Genomic DNA, 16498 nt, shown 5'->3' on the forward strand with positions numbered 1-16498 from the left:
ATAATAATAATGACAATGACAATTTAACACAAGATAGATAGATATAACATCATGTGAACACAAGTATTAAACAGTAAATATTAAATCAGTTTTGTTTATTTTGGTATTTTTCCGTTTTTTAATAATAATAATAATAATAATAATAATAATAATAATAATAATAATAATAATGTGATTATTGTTCTTCTTGTTATTATCATTGTTCTTGTTCTTCGTATCACGATTATTATTCTTTATCTTATTATCACACTGGTTATTATTATGTTCTTTTCTTTGTTTCCTTTTGAATCTCCGACACAAAGGCAACGATGTGACCGACGGATCATCGGTTTCATTTGATCTGTGTGCGGGAAGGAGAGGCAGCAATTCCGCGTCCGCAACGCAGGGGTCCCTCTGAGCCGCTGTCTGAAACATCAGCTGTGCTTGACTGGAGTCTCTTTAACTGTTAATGATTCCTAAAAAGAAACCGAAATAGGGAGTAACAGCCATCCCAGATAGGGATGCGGGATCTGTGGGGAGAAGAGGAAAAAACGAAGAATCAGTCAAATAACCCGAGCTTGTGCTGGTGAAATTAAATTGTTTGACTTCACTGGTAAGAATCCGATGATGAGTTCTTGCTGCTTTCCCTGCTGCTGCTGCCTCCCTCCTGCTCCTCTCCTCCTCTAGCGGGGGGTCGGCCACCCCCCTGCAGCCGCCCTCCCTGTCGCTTCTCTCCGCCGCGGCCTCTAGGCGAGTCCGAGGCTTCTGCCGTCTCTCTGCTCCTTTGGCAATGAAAAGCTGCTTTTGTCTGAGAAGGAGGGACGAGGTGCCGCGCTTAACAGTTAAGTCGATGAGATGGGAAAAAAAAGGCATATCGTTAAAGTAAATGAAAGACGAATATATATTTTTAAAATGTGTTTATAGTCGGCCTTCGGGGGGCCCTTTCTGACATTGTTTAAAGGCGAGAGAAATGTCTATTCCCCTTAGTTTAAATTCTCATTTTCACTAGGTGTGATCGGGTGCGATCTTAGTTTTTTATGGGTATATTGTTATCATAACATAGCGTAATGTCATTGCTGTGATATTTTTCCTTCTTATTCACAAGGGCTCGCCACCATATTTGTATTGACTAGCTAGTACAGAATGCCTTTATTATTACCGTGCAAACCAGCTCGACCTTTTGTTGCACTAAACATGTTTTTCTGTCTTGTGATTATAAAGCTGCTGTCTCTATGGTATTAGCAACCACGCCAGGTAACTTCTTACCAACTTTCAGATTAAAAGCAAGTGTAGATTCTGTGTTAATCAGAATAATCGTCCTATGTTCATAGTGATGCAAAACTGGACACTTTCTTCCATCTGTTATTATTTAATGTATTCCTAATTTCTACAGTGTAATCCTTAAATGATGACAACTGGGGAAAAATCCTCCTGTTCACTAATTCCTTCCTTTAGTGTGTGTACCATGTAATTAGGTTTGGGTCACTTATTGGATGTTTGTGTTGTGTGGTGAGGGAAAATAATATGGTTAGATTTTTTTATCCCCTTTCTTTCGCTCAACCCAACACTTAAAGACAGTCCATTTTGTGTCAGGATACATAACCAACAACTTTCCCTACTTAAAAAAGAAAAATAATGCAGTAGTAAGGCCTGCTAGTATATGCAATACTTCTCTTATCCATCTTTATGGAGGAAACAACACTACAGAAAAATAATTGGTGGCCTTATTAGCTAACTTATTTGCATTGCTTCATGTGCTTAGACTTGTTTTTCTTTAAATGGATACAACATTCCCCAAAAGGGTTTAGTACCTAGTGTTGTGTATTGTAAACACTGTTTGAAAATGCAATGTATTTAATTCAGTCCTTTTAGACCAGGCTTGAGATCTTAATCTGTTCAATTAAGACATTGTTTGTGCATTTTGCTACACAAATAGACCACACAATACGCCCTTGTGCATGACATTACCTGCCCAACAGGTCGGCTTTGTTTATACATTTTAATGATACCTGGTCATGGGGAATAAATAATCATAACTTGATTATCGTACAAAACAGTGACGAAGTAAGCCTAATTGCTCCTGAATCTTGGTAAATGAATACAGTTTGTTCTGAAGTATTAAAGAACAGGTTTACAATAAAAGGTTACATAAGGAATGTGTTTCATGGTTTCGCTGAATATCTGAGAACTAAACATGGCTTTTTCTTAAAAATAAATATCTGGTGTTTGTGCTTGGTGATGATCAGATTAAATATGTTTGTTTAGGAGGAACAGTCTGAAATGCGCTCCAGTGTACTGGTCTGTCAATGACATACAGTTCAGTACCCCCTGCCCATTCCTTTTTCGATCATTTTTTCATGGCTGATTCCATGCCAGTTATTTTGTTTTTGTTGACGTGTCTACTGATTTAGGTTGAGGTCATCCAAACTCCATTTTACTGGAAATGGAGACAAACCCTGAACTTAGACCTTCAGTGGGGGAAGTCTTGATAGGGCAACAGCCATCCAGCCTACTCTTTGTGCATTGTGGGTGGTGCATGCTTAATCCTTGTGTTCACCTGATGTTTTTACCAAAGAGCAGTGCATTTGCATTTGTGCATTAATTCCTGCGAGTCTAGTTGCTGTTTGATATGCAATACACTGATAGGAATTAAATAATGTATTACTATTTGTAATATGCTATATACTTGAGAGGTTTAACTGCCCATGGTATTTGCTTATCGGAGTAGTGTGCTAGAGATTCTGAACTTTGCCTTATGTTGTTTCCAGAAACGTTTTTAAGAGTTTTGTTCTTGCAAGGGGTGTCGCAGTTTTGCTGTATACTGCAGTAAATATTGGCTTACCCTGCTTTACAAGTAGAGGCTTACCTTATTGGGTTTTTCCTCAGGCAAATTCTGAAAATTACTGCATATACAGGGTTAAAAACCTCACAGAATGAGCGTAGTTCCCTCCGAATGGACTTCTCAGTTTCAATTTTCCAATTAAGGTCAGTTTGCAACAGAACTGCCTGCTGCTATTGGAAGTCAGATTGATTATTGAGAGAATAAACAAAAGATAAATAATTCTCTTACTGTAAGCTAATTTGCTGGCCTGGGCTTCTTTAATAATTCTTTTCAGACTAACTTTTGTAAACCAAGAGATTTCTGCCAAAGTAAATCGTCCAAATTCAATAAAGCTAATTACAATAAATTCAGTAAACATTGAGATTGAATGCAATAACTGTGTCATTTACTCTGCAAAAATACTTTAAGCTTAATTTAATAATACTGTGAGGAAAACCTCTATGAAGCCACTAATTTTCTTACTGGTACTGCATACATTAAGTGATAGCTACTTTAGACAGAATACAAATCTATTGTTTTCTATTCTAGTGGATTTCCCAGAAATATGGGATTGGTAGTACATTCTTAGTAAGTGGTCACAGTGGATTGGTCCTAATTGGTTACAGTTATTGGGCTCACTTGTCATTTGTTAATGCAGGACTCTCTTCAAACATGCCTGTTTTAAAACTACAGCTGTTGCATGGCAATTGTAGTTACCTGCTTGGCTAGACAGATTTGAGTATGCTATTCCTTTGATGGGAGATAACTGAAGACAAACAGTGACCTGGTTGCCTTATTTTGCTAATAATAATAATGTAAAAATGTACTTGATATTGATTTGTGTCCAGGCTAAAATGTATGGATATGGAAAAAAAAAGTTAATAATTTTTAAATCTCTCAATTTGGAAGCACTTATTAGCCTAGTAGCTTTTGTGACAAATGTATTTGCATATATGTAGAAATGTACAACACAATATTGTGTACATTGAACACACAATATATTACAATATCTAATTTAATTCAGTTCAGCAGACACTTTCAGGTGTAGGTGTAATAGTGCACTTGAGACTTCATTTGACACGGGTGTGACTGTATTTAAAGTGCAAAACTACTTTTTGATACCTAAGGCTTTAATATATTTTACATAGAAGTGATTCTTAAGTTCATGTCTGTCCAAGGCGAATTATTTGGTTAGTACTTCACATTCAACAGGAGAGGTAAATCCCTGCCTTCCCAATAGTTTAAGTGCTTAGCTGTTGAGGTAAATTATCTCCGGTGAAGTGCTGTAAATTTGCTTTGATGTGTGGATATTGAATTGGCCTTCCTCAATAGGTTGCCTTGATCTGCCTCAGAATTAAACGGTTATTAACCTAATTAGTCTTGACATATACCCTATTAAAGTATTTTTCATGCTCTAGGTGTTGTAGCCTACAGTAGCCTGTTGTGCTTATAGTTCTCAATGATTCAAATTTTAATAGGTAAGAAAGGTAATTTAAAATAGTACAGAGGGCATGGGGGAGCACAGAAAATAACTGATAAGCAGATCCATTGAATATTTTCCTTTGCTTCAAAGGACAGAGTAGAAGTGTTTCTGATTACAGGGGGAAATCGCTCAGTTCTCCAGTCGTCAGGGGGGTATTCTGGTATCCAGTCCACCTGAGGACTTCATCATAATCTGACTGATATATTTGATTTAAATGGATCACTGGAGCTGGATCAGATCTTCTGTATGATCTACAGTGATCAGTGAGGCTAACTGCATTGTTACCCTCAAGACCTGGAAAATGTGGAATCATTAACTGCAGCGGGGGTTCACCATCCCTGGTCCTGCACTTCCACGCTCAAGTTGTATTGCTAACCCTTCTTATACTGGCTTCACTTGTTTTGCCTTGATGTTGCTGGTGTCTGAACTGTCTTCAAAGTTACAGGCTGAAAGGTCATCATCTTATTTGCTTGGTTTGTCCACAGCATAGATAAGGAACAAGTTTGACTTTAGATATAGGTATAACGCTAAATGTGTGGGGTTATTTTCCCCACTATAATATGTTGCTTCGCATCGTTAACAACAACACGCGTGTAAATTAATGTTCTGAATGTTTTGGAATGAAGAGGAATGCATGACGTGCTCAGACCACACAGCTTGTGTTCTTTCTGACTAGTTTACTTGCATGGCCAGTCTAGGCCTACTTGAACAGTGTGAATTCCCCTATACCCCACCCCCTCCCCCTCCCACCACCATCACCACCATTTGAAAAAAATCTCTAAATTTTCCAGCATATCCTGTGCTGATAAAATATTTTCTGCCTGCTCGTGCTCGACATCTCTTGTTCTGCAGAATGTTTCCAGAGATTCCAGACGTGCTTTCATGTGATGACCGAATGTAGTCTGCTACTTTTCAGACTGTGCCTGAACCTTGATTGGCTGTGTAATAAGCTGTTAATAATGTTTTTACTTACAGTACAAACTAATGAGTTGTGTGTGACAGTGTACACTTGTTGAACAGTACAGCTGTATAAAATGATACGAAGTTTCCTGTTTTGTACAAGATTGGAGAGCTTTTTGTCCCCTTCTCTTTCCTGTTCTCTGCTTGTGTGCGCGTGTGCGTGTATATCTGTCAGTTTCTTTTTTCATCAAGTGAAATGTCAGTGTTCTTTCAACCACAAATCTGCTCTTTTCAGGGTGTTCCTTTTGACTTGGCATCGCCTGCTGTTACAGAGCAGAGTGGAGGAAAGGGAGAAGTCATGCAAATGGGCTCCGTTGCCTAGTTGCCTCCTTGTGGATTCCTTTTGTGTGCTTTTGTTAAAAACGACCCATCGTTTGAAATTAGCAGAAAAACTATCAACTCCTTCCTGTCACTGCCATACCATGGCAGAGATCGGCATTGTTGAACGAACTCTACATGCAGGGATTGTGGTTCCACAATTTCTCCTTAGGAAAAGGGGGTGGAGGTTGGGCATGCTTTTAAGATTAACACTTTCTGAATAGATACATAATTCTGGTAAGGAAGCATCATTGGCAATACATTCACTTTACCAGCACTCATTGTCCATCCATCTGTAATACTAGTGCTTGAAGGCCCTGAATTACCATGTTGTCCCATCAGATTGGTGAGTGTGTGGGAGCAGACAGGAATTGAATCCCAGACCCTGGTGTTATCAGCACAATGCTCATACCAGTAGAGCTGCCACACCTCCTGTGACAGTTTATAGCAGACATTATCTTTATCATTTTCCTTCCACTTACCTTACTTCATGGCAGAAGTATATTGCCCAATGCAGTTTTGCAATCAAAAAGACACACCCACCCGTGACATTTTATGGGTATAAATTATTTAATTGTTTTCTTACAGAGAAACTGATAAAGTAGTATAAAGTGCATAATATATTAAATCCCACGTTTGCTTTGCAAATTATATATATATATAATTTTTTTATTTTTTTTTTAAACCATCCTGCTTTCACAATTGGAGTCATATTTGCACGGTTAGATTAAGGTATTTTAACATTTATACAGACATTTCTTTGCACGGTTAATATTCTCCATTCAGGTTTAATTGCTTGTTCTCCACAGGTTCAATATATGAAAAGCAACACTGTAAAACTTGAACAGTTTGGTAAAGGGTTCATTCTTTCAGGTCCATCATTTGCAGAAGTTATTGGCATACTGCAGCATGCACACATCTGATATTTCAAATTCTAATAGTAGCAAGTGCATCTTGAAAATGTATAGATTTTTGTTGTTTTCACTTTTTCTAGTCTGGGGGGTTAATTGCTTGGGCAATTTTCATGGAATTGATATTCATGAAGTTTAATTTGGTTTTCTGGGAGAATGCTGCAGTTTTGCATGCATTACAACTAGTTATTAAAGATTGTATTCGGCAGCTAGTCATGTTCCCTTTGTATGTAAGGCATGTGGTATTGCCGTTCAAAAGATATTATCTTAAATTGGAGCTATTCAAAAGCGATCAAAGCCCCCTTTGTAGAACTTCAACAGTGGGAAATAATTAATTTGAACATATTTAAAACAATTAAAAATGAGGTTTTGTTCAACTTTCAATTGAACATTTTAAACCCAGTGGGATCTAAGATAGCAAGAGCATAATTATAAAGAAAAAAAAAATCCCATGAAATCCTTAAGGATTAAAAAATGATGGTAATTTGATTTTCTGTTAAAATAATTTAATACAAGCAGAAAAAATATAATTTTGGTCCTTTTTTTTGTGTTTCCTGCCAATTACAGCAAAGCAGTTTACAGAACTTAATTGTGTAGTTGATTAGATCCCTAGTGTTTTTCTTTTTGTCTTGTAGCTTATTTATTCTATACATTAATCTCACTACATGATTATTGTAGTAAGTGGTATAAACTTTTCACATTTATCATTAAACAAATTTGTTTAAATTTCAGAATCCAATGCAGATTCAGTGACAAAGTATTAAGTGCTACCATATGAAACCCAAAATCTGGAATCCTTGTTGTTTTTCATTTCTGTAGTCCTTCAACTATAGATTGTCACACAAGTACTGTATTAACTTAAAGATATCCAAAGATAATACAGCACGTGTTTCTTTTTAGGCCTACCAGTTGATGCATGCAGGAGTTCATCTTATTCCTTCTGTGTTTCAGAATCCTACAGTCATGCCTGAGGTCCGAGACCTATCTGAAGCTTTGCCAGAGCTGCCTATGGACCCGATCACTGGAGTTGGAGTCGTGGCCTCTCGGAATCGGGCACCAACTGGCTATGATGTAGTGAGTACCATCTGTCTCTGCCTGTCTGTCTGATCTGTCTGTGACCCCAATTCATTCCTATGGAGTTGTTCTTTATTCAACCTCTCCCCTGAAATAATAAACCAGTAAATTGCTACTCGTCAGGGTGCAATGTTTATAACGAAACGATCCCCAGGTGCATAATAAAAACATTTCCTACTTGTTTCAGAAGTGAAACTGCTAAATATACTGTAAGTACGCAAATCTTGTCATGTTTTCTGGTAAAACTTTTTCAGGAGGGAAGTGAAAATCATTCTTCTGTCAAGCTGGCAATAATGAATAAGACCCTACTTGTCTCTTAGTGGAAGAGAGTTATAATTGTAGAATTCACAGTCTCCACAGCAGTGCCCAGGCCACCTTGTTATAAACGCAGACTCCTGTGTTGGATCTCTCTTTAGTTTGTAAGGGGAAAGGAGTTGCGTGCTGCTAGCGAGTGTAATGTTTCTTGTAGTTTTACATTTCACAGGATTTGCATATCCCCTTTGGTTATAGCAATAGGCTGCTGGCTTCACCTTGGGCTATTTATTTAGCAAAGTGCCTGGTGATTTCCTCTTCATTCTGTCTGCGTTCACTCTGTCTGCTTCTTTTCAATGGCTTAGTTTCATTCATAGCAGAAACAAGAGATGCCCTGTTGCGTGGAGCTTCAACAAGTTTTTTTTTAACAATTAAATGTAAGAACAAAAGTAGGGCAGTAGCTTTAGTAGCCCATGGGAGCAGGAGGCTGTGATGCGCTGAGTTGCCTGTGGATTTAACAAAGAGCAAAACAAACACAAAATATAGCACTCGGCTCTTAGGAAGTGCTCGCTCTCTCTCTCCTTTTTCTGTCTCTGGCCTGTCGGTGGGAGGTTTTACTGGCATTTCAACGAAGCGCTGCCGGCTAGATTTAGGTTGTGCTTAATCTTGGTATGGCATGAGAGACGGAGACATTGCAGAGCTCTCTCTCATGTGTTGCTGTTATAGCCACACCAAAAAAAAAAGACTCAATGAAAGAGATGTAATGTCACTAGAGTGTAGTTTAGAGGACGCAGATGTTTCAGCTGCAAAACTGTGCGCATATGTAAATTAGCCCAACGCATACATACCAATGTCGCACATATTCCCAAAAGGTGCAGGCCGTAATTGTATCAGTACTCAAAGAGTGTTGGAGTTAGTTTATTTATTTTAATTGTGGTTTGCAGTCCTTCCATGTTTTGGAGAGCTGTGAACTACTTCAACTGGTTTCGCAGACCCAGATCATCACTAGTCTTGGAATACCCTTCCTGTAATAACATTAGATGCATTTACACTGCCATTTGATCAGGATCAACTTTCAGCCACCACAGGGTCCTTGCATGCGCACTAGCGTGCAAGTCCAAACTTCATTATATGCATGTATTAAATGGGTCCTTTAGAACACGGCTATATCAAAAACTGTCCTTTAATCTTGTTATGAATTATAACCCAATGCACTTGCATATTTTTTCACAACCAAAGCATTGAAAATAAAAATAGAATATATTTTTGCTAACCTAAAATAACAACCTTGCTAACACACAATGTTGCCACAATGTTGTAGCAATGCAATTTACATTGTGGCAACGTTTTGTGTTATATGGGTTATATTTTATGTTTAATTTTAAACACAATTTTATTTATAATAAGGGCAGTAGAGAAGTGTTCTCCTGTCTGCTTCACTGATGCGAAGGGTGTCTGTCTGCTGCTCCCATCTCTAAAACAACCGGCGCCACAGTGCATGCAGGAACTTGAACCGGTCAAGCTTTTGCACTTCCAGGATCTAATGCTACCAATGCTACCAATTGATCCGATAACTGAGCGTTTACACTGCCGTTTCTCCTTCTGATCAAATGTTACCGATGCATTTGATCCGTATCAGAAATGGCAGTGTAAATGCACCTATTGGGAAGACTAAGGCTTGTGCTAATCTGAGTCTGTGAAACCATTCCATTAAGTTCTTCTTATAACTTCCATTAGGTCAATGTTACACCACTTCAGAATTGAATCAGACTTGGTTTTAATTAATTTTCAATCTTCTAATCACTGTGCAATTTTACTTGTTTATTGTTATTGCATAATTACAAAGACTTAAATCTCTTCTCTTGATTATTCAAATATCTTAATGAATATACTACATTCAGCAAATATTGCTTTTAAGTACATAAGGGTTTCAATATTCACTGTGTCTTATTGATCAGAAAAATAGTTTCTTATTAATTACTTTGGGTGATGCGTGTTGTTTGCTCTAGTGAAATGAGCTGCTCTTGCAAAGTGCAGTCTTTCAATTAGTGACGTTGAAAGAAATTGATCAACCACCTTTGGAGTTGGGAATGAAAAAGTGTCCTCCTCGATGTGCCAAATGTTTGTCTCACAGCGTTGCTGGTATTTAACTAATGGGAGGAAGAACCAGTTGGGCCTGTTAATTGCAAGTGACAGAAACTGCAAGTACCTTACCAACAGGGCGCCTCGATATCTTCGTTAAATGAATGACTAAGTACTCTTATTATGACAGCTGCCATCTTTTTTTATTATTCTTTTTTTTAGCAATATTATTTATTATGCATAAGTGCATTGTAGTTTTTTACTAATGCAATTAGTAAATTATAGCATTAGTAAAGCATGGTGTTGTTGTGGACCATTCATTTTAAACTGCTTAGACTTTTGGAAATCTAGAGAATATCTGCACAACACAAGATCTCAGGATAAAGGCCTACATAGTTATTTAAGGATATGAAAACGGTTGGTTTACAACTCCTATCTCTCTAATTAACAAAAAGAGGTCAGTAGCTAGTAGCTACATAATGAATATTCATTAGTTTGAAGGGATGGGGCCCTATTCTGCATATTCTGTTTGAGATATTGTATAATACAGCTGTGAGTCCAATAGCTAAGCCCCCACCCCCATGCCTCCTGAAATTATGGTGATTTGGAATTCCAAATTCCATTGCTGTGAATTCCATCAAAGAACCAACCATGAGTGTTTATTTCTGCAGCAGTCCACATAGAAGGGATTTGAGTTTTGTTTTTGTTCGAAATTGTGTGTTTGATGTTAATACATTTAATGGGGAAATCTACTTCTGAACAAGAAAATTGTTACAGCACAGAAAATGGAGGCTTGTTTATTGTTTATAAGTGAGTGTTGTTCTTCACCATGTGATTTAAACGAATAAGAATGGAGGAATAGGGATAAAGAAATTAAATACCCACTGAATAGAATACCCATCCTGACTTCATGTATGCTGAATTCAATCGGAATAGACTTTTGTATAACTAGGTGTGGTTTCTACATGGACTATAGCTGTTGAAGTTTAATGTTATCAGAGTTGGCGTTCAGATGTCGACGACCAAGCTGTTAAAACTCTGGGAACATTCAGAGCAAAAACCAAGAACGATGTGGGTTAAATTGTGCCGCAAGAAACCATTTAGATGAAAAACACATTTGTGATCTTGACGTGAATGAAGGGAAGGGGGGTGGATGACAATTTAATTGCATTTTATTAAGTGTCTATCTTAAACCCTAGATGTTTTTTTCTGTGTGTGTATATACTTCTTTTTCATTTCCAGATTGTTAAAATGTCAATTCTGAGCATTCTTGGTTTTAATCTGGGTTTGGAATCCTCCCATTCTCTGCGCGGTTAGCTCTGCCTGGATTAGATTGGGTCACAAGTCCTTAACAGAACTGATTCCCTTCTCTGAGCATGGTGTGTTTTAATTTCCTGCTGCTTCTTTTATTGCATTACTTTGATCATTTAACTGCTTTGTTTGACTGGAAAAGGTCTCCTTTTTTCTTTCATTGAGGGGTGAAGTGAAGGCTGCTTATAGCTTAAAAGCTTTTTTTTTGTCAGTCGAAAGTTGCAAAATGCAACCAAAGAAACATTTATTGCGCAGGGCTTCCACTCGTGATTAATTATCCAGTTTGGGTTATTAAAAGTCGTGTTCTGGTACTTGGGAGTTTGTTGGCAGCAAAAATTTGATTATGATATTCATATTTAACAGAGACTGTCATACAGATCTTCATTTAATGCTGGAGTGAGACAAGACTGATTAACTCTTTTAGCTTTCCTTTAAATATATCATGTTTTTTCAGCACAAAGAGCACAATAGATCAAACGTAGATCCATTGGGATTCTACGGTATTCTTAAGCTGCTGCAGTCACCCAACATCAAACAGTTACAAGCATGTAAAGACAGAACTAATCAGTCACACTTGTACCAAAAAAAGAAATAGGATTTAATTTTAATTTAGTGTAACGTGTAACATATTGTGTATAACTTTCAAGGACACCGTTTACACAAGTTGATGGTAAGATTTATTATGCTTCAGAAAGGGCTTTGGTTTAAGGTTTCTTATTATTTAAATATGGAATCATCTAATGAGCTTGAAAATGAAGTCTCAAATACTTTTTTGGATTTACCATGATTACCTATGAAGTGATGACTTTGCAAAACAACAATTCTCAAATGTCCCTGAAATATAGCTAGGAAATAGTTTATTGTATGTATTTCTTAAAAGAAGAATTGGTAACTCATTCATTTTGTAACCTATTTCAAACTGCTCTAATGAGTTCCATTTTGATGGCTATAGTTATTTTATCTTTTTAGGTTTTAAGATTTTTGCCAAGGAATGTGATTTGTCTCGGTTGAGTAAAGGGGGAAGAATTGTGACTTCATCCTGCTTGGAGCAGAAGAGATGTTTTATCCAAATTTGTGCATTCTTAAAGGACAGCTGTCCCGTCAGGGGGTTTTGGAGGGTTGTTTTTCCATTTTAAACTTATGCTGCACAGGGATCTGAGCTCAGGCAGGGTGTCTGACAAAGCGCTCTCTGATCTTCAGCAGAAGAAAGGGCCATGCGTGTCAAGGCTGTTGCTCTGGACTCCTACAAGCGCTGATCCTTTGGCTCTCATTTAGACTTTGTTGTCAGAATAGTTTCCCCACTTAAAAGAGTCCTGTTGTTCCATGATCAGGACTCTGACGGTAACAATGGATTATTTGTTGCCTTCCAGTTCTTTTGTCAGCTTCTCTGTAGCCCTGTGGATCTTGATCAAGGGAAAGCTTTTATATTTTTTATTTTCTCCCATTATTTTTGTTTAGATTAGTGTTTAGTTTTTTTTTTGTTTTTTTTTTAAACTTATGCAATGCCTGCATTTATATTAGATGAAATATTATTCATCGTTCACAAATGGGACATGTTGCATATGAACAAAAATAGTATGTCCGTGTATCTGCATGTTTTAATTATATTTTTCTGATACCGTGTCAGTTAATAGCTTTACCTGTTCGTGATTGTTTTTACCCTTTTTTTTTGATCCCTATATGGAGTTTTTGTATTGCACTTTAACCTTAGAATCTGCACCTGCTGAAATATAAACATGACATCTATACGTCAACAACTTTTTTCATCCCTCCCTCCTCACCTCTCTCCTCAAATGTTTCATTCATGGCATATTGCCCAGCCGGTGCTACCTGTCCTATTGCAGGAGATACATGAGGTGCTGGGCGAGAAGCACGGCTCCTTCTAACTATAGTGCCCTTATTAATCCCCTACTTGACTTTGGTTTTCAGAGTACGATCCCTTTGTTTACTTTGACAGGTTGTGGTGTGTACTGACCTGGAAAAAGTGGCCAAGACTGTTTGTCTTGTAAGAGATATGGGGTGGGGGAGGGGTGGGTGATGTATGGTTCCTCTGGAGACCATTCTCAGGATTTGAGATGCCTTCTCTGCTCATTGTGGTTTGCATGACTTTGTTAAACTTATCTTCCTCCGATCGTGAAGACTGTGGTCATTTATCATTATTGTCAGCACGGTAATAAGTATAGGAGTGTTTCCATCTTTTTAAAGGTTTTGAAAAATGCTTAATTAGAACCTCTCATTTTTAATGATGCACTTTCTGATGGTGAGTGTGTGTGTAATATATATATATATATATATATATACAGTTAGTCTTATTTGCCCTCATTCCCTGTTTTATTCATTCATTAGGCTATTTCCAAGACTTTATCGCAAATAATTTACTACTGCAACTGTAGTTTTTTTTAAATGCGTTTTTGTTCTTTGCTTGAATTTTCTGTGACTGTTGCATTCTCCACCAGGTACGAAGTGTTTATGCAACCACTTTTTCAAAGTGTGTGTCGTAAAGGCTAGCTTTCCTGGTGTTATTACACAGGAGGCTCTCGCTGACTGATTCTGTAAATAATAGTGAATATTACTTCAGAGAGCAATGGTGCTGTATTCTAATAGCCCCCTCTCCCCATGACCAGACAGATGAGGACTTGCATTAGCTGTCCAGCGCCATTACAGGCAACAACTCGGGAGCTGCTTAGATGAGAAGCCTGTTTTGACTGGGATGTCTCTTGCATTTTGTATTTGCATAAGCCCTTATATCTGGCTTGAGCAAAAGACATACCCTTGTCCTAACGTGAAAGATTGATCTACCGTGTAATTTTGCAGACTCGCTACTGTATAGTTGCCATCTAGAATATCAGTAATAGATGCTCACTTTACAACATGAAGTGAGCTCTGAGTGGAGATAATGCTTTACCCACCCTTCCAAGTACACACATACCTTCCTCAGTTCACAGCTACTTCAACTGCCTTGTGATATTGTAGTCTTTCAGTTAGGCAATATCCTTTTTTCATTGGTTTGTTAATTGGCACTGATTGATCCCCATCGAAATAGACAGTTAACAGACTGCTTATCAAGCACATGCAATGTAAAGAAACACAACTGCAACAACTAGGGCTACATGTAACATTTTGTCAGAGATGCATGGGTCGGGTAGTTTTCTTTCTTCCTGCAAGGACTGGAGAATGTTTCTGCAGGGTTTCTGTAAACTGCATCTTTAACACCTATGACAGATGAGAGGGAGTGCCATGTTTTTTCCCCTGTTTTCAGATCACGCCCATCTCAATCATACTTCCATTCGCAAACCTGTAGTGTTGGGCTACATATCATAAATTAATTAAAATTAACAAATATAATAAAAGGCTTTATTTGCAGCTGTTTTTTTTTTAAATAGTTTTTATTTTTTTTAACTAAGAAGGTACACGTACCCCCATGAGCCCCTCACCCTCTTTTAAAAACTATATGCAAAAAAAAAAAAAAACTACTTTCATTTTCCTCGTTAGACCAGATTTTTGTCAGGTTGTCTTTAATCACTGGGGTCCCCAGAGATGTTATTTTTAGCTACCTTTTTGGAGTCGGAGCTGCTTCATACCTTATTCAGGGAACTAATGAGATTCCGTGAGAGCCCAGGCAAACGTTAATTAAGGAAAGTATGCAAAGGAAAAAAAACACATGCACACACACTCACACACTGTACATACATTCACTTTATCCCACCTCACACATGTACTTTCCTCCTTGTTTTTTCGCAGGTTTCACAAACAACAGATGGCTTAGATGCCGACCTGTGGAAGGACGGTTTATTCAAATCCAAGGTCACGCGCTATCTCTGTTTCACAAGAGCCTTCTCCAAAGAAAATGTAAGTAAGATGTTTTTTTTGTTTCTCCCCACCCCTCCCACTTCCGCCAGATTGAAAAAACATTATTGACCTCTTTTTTTTTTTTTTTTTTAACAACCCGGTGGAAGTGTGTTGTTGTAGTTGTGGTGGAAGTGCAAGTCTTTGATGGTGAAAGTGGATCAGTATCAGGCCAGTGCTGATTGCTAAAGCACATCGAGGAGCCATGTTGTGTTTTCTGGGGAAAATGCATGTAAACACTTTTTGAACCCCCTATGTAGTGGCTGTGTGCATAAAATTAAATTCATTAAAATGTCTGTGAACCGTTCTCCCCCAAGAATGTGGGACTGCAGCGTCCCGTTTAGATTGTGAGCCTGGATTTCATTTCCGGCACAATGTTACTTGAGATGGCCCATTCCAGGTCATTTAAAGTGCAAGACAGAGGGAAGTGGCTCTCTGGGTTACTGAAAAATCTCAAAGGTTCAGGTATCAGAAGGGGACTTGTACTCCATCTGGAACGGCCCCCAACCCTCCCACCTGGGACTGTTCGTTGATGAGCAGTCTGCTTATATTTTTATTTTAGTTGGCCTTTTTTTTTTTTCCCCCAAATAATATAAACCCGCCCCCTAATGTTGGACATGTCCCAGTGCTGCTTCAAAGATCATGCGTGCATTACGAGAAAAAAGTGAACATTCAATATTGAAATCCCATGTTGCAAGAAATGGCACTTCAAACGTGTAGCTCGCTATGCAGAAAAACTGCATGTCTTATGTATTCAGTGTCTCGTGTGAATATATAATATTTTGAATGCTTAATTCTTCATAAACAAGAGGGGGGAGGCAATATCTGAAACGAGATGTTTGCATTGATAAAATCATGAAAGCGCTGGTTCTGAAATATGAAATAAGTGTAAGTAAATAAATAAATTACACTCAAATAAATGGAACTGGACACATTTCTCTGGAACAGCAGCGTTACACTTCGCAAAGATTTTATTCAGAAACTTCAGTCCATGTTGAAAATATTTTTCTCCACCTCTGTGTAATGGATAAGACAAAAACATTACTTCATATTAATAGCTCTAATCTTTGATAGAGAGTCTGGTCTCCATGGTTTTTGTATGTTCATTTTCTTTTTGAGCCGTGTGGAGGATGAAAATAAATCCAGTCGGCTAATGAGCGCGGCAAACATGTTAGAACTTTAAATTCATTTTATCACACAGTGTCAGTGTTACTGGGGACATCTGGACCTGCTTTCACACTCTGGCTCTTCAATCATTAGCACATATACCTAATTGTAAAGCTGGAAAATTTGCAAGCTGGTGGAAATCTCCCAGGCGTTTTAACCCTTTGAGGGCTGTGCTTTACTCTAGGGGACAAGCTGGGCCTTATAAAAAGAAAATGTAAAAAAACAAAAGGTAACAGGAGATGACTGAAAGAGTAATGATAAAGCCATTAAACCAATCTGGTTGTATGCAAAGCC

General features: G+C 37.9%; 1 protein-coding gene across 2 annotated transcripts in view; it reads left to right on the forward strand.

The window, feature by feature from the left end:
- Nucleotides 1–325: 325 nt before the first annotated feature.
- The window catches only part of LOC136758613 (multivesicular body subunit 12B), a 55976-nt gene continuing 39803 nt past the window's right edge, over nucleotides 326–16498 (forward strand). The window contains exons 1-3 of one of the 2 annotated variants that reach the window (XM_066713151.1): nucleotides 326–592; nucleotides 7424–7546; nucleotides 14933–15040. In XM_066713151.1, the coding sequence (XP_066569248.1) occupies nucleotides 7436–7546; nucleotides 14933–15040 (219 nt within the window). In that variant the 5' untranslated portion in view covers nucleotides 326–592; nucleotides 7424–7435. Of the gene's footprint in view, nucleotides 593–613; nucleotides 821–7423; nucleotides 7547–14932; nucleotides 15041–16498 lie in introns of those variants that run through there. The other variant, XM_066713150.1, reaches the window with a different exon arrangement.

This window comes from Amia ocellicauda, chromosome 9 (genome assembly GCF_036373705.1).
Source record: "Amia ocellicauda isolate fAmiCal2 chromosome 9, fAmiCal2.hap1, whole genome shotgun sequence".
Classification (NCBI taxonomy): Eukaryota; Metazoa; Chordata; class Actinopteri; order Amiiformes; family Amiidae; genus Amia; species Amia ocellicauda.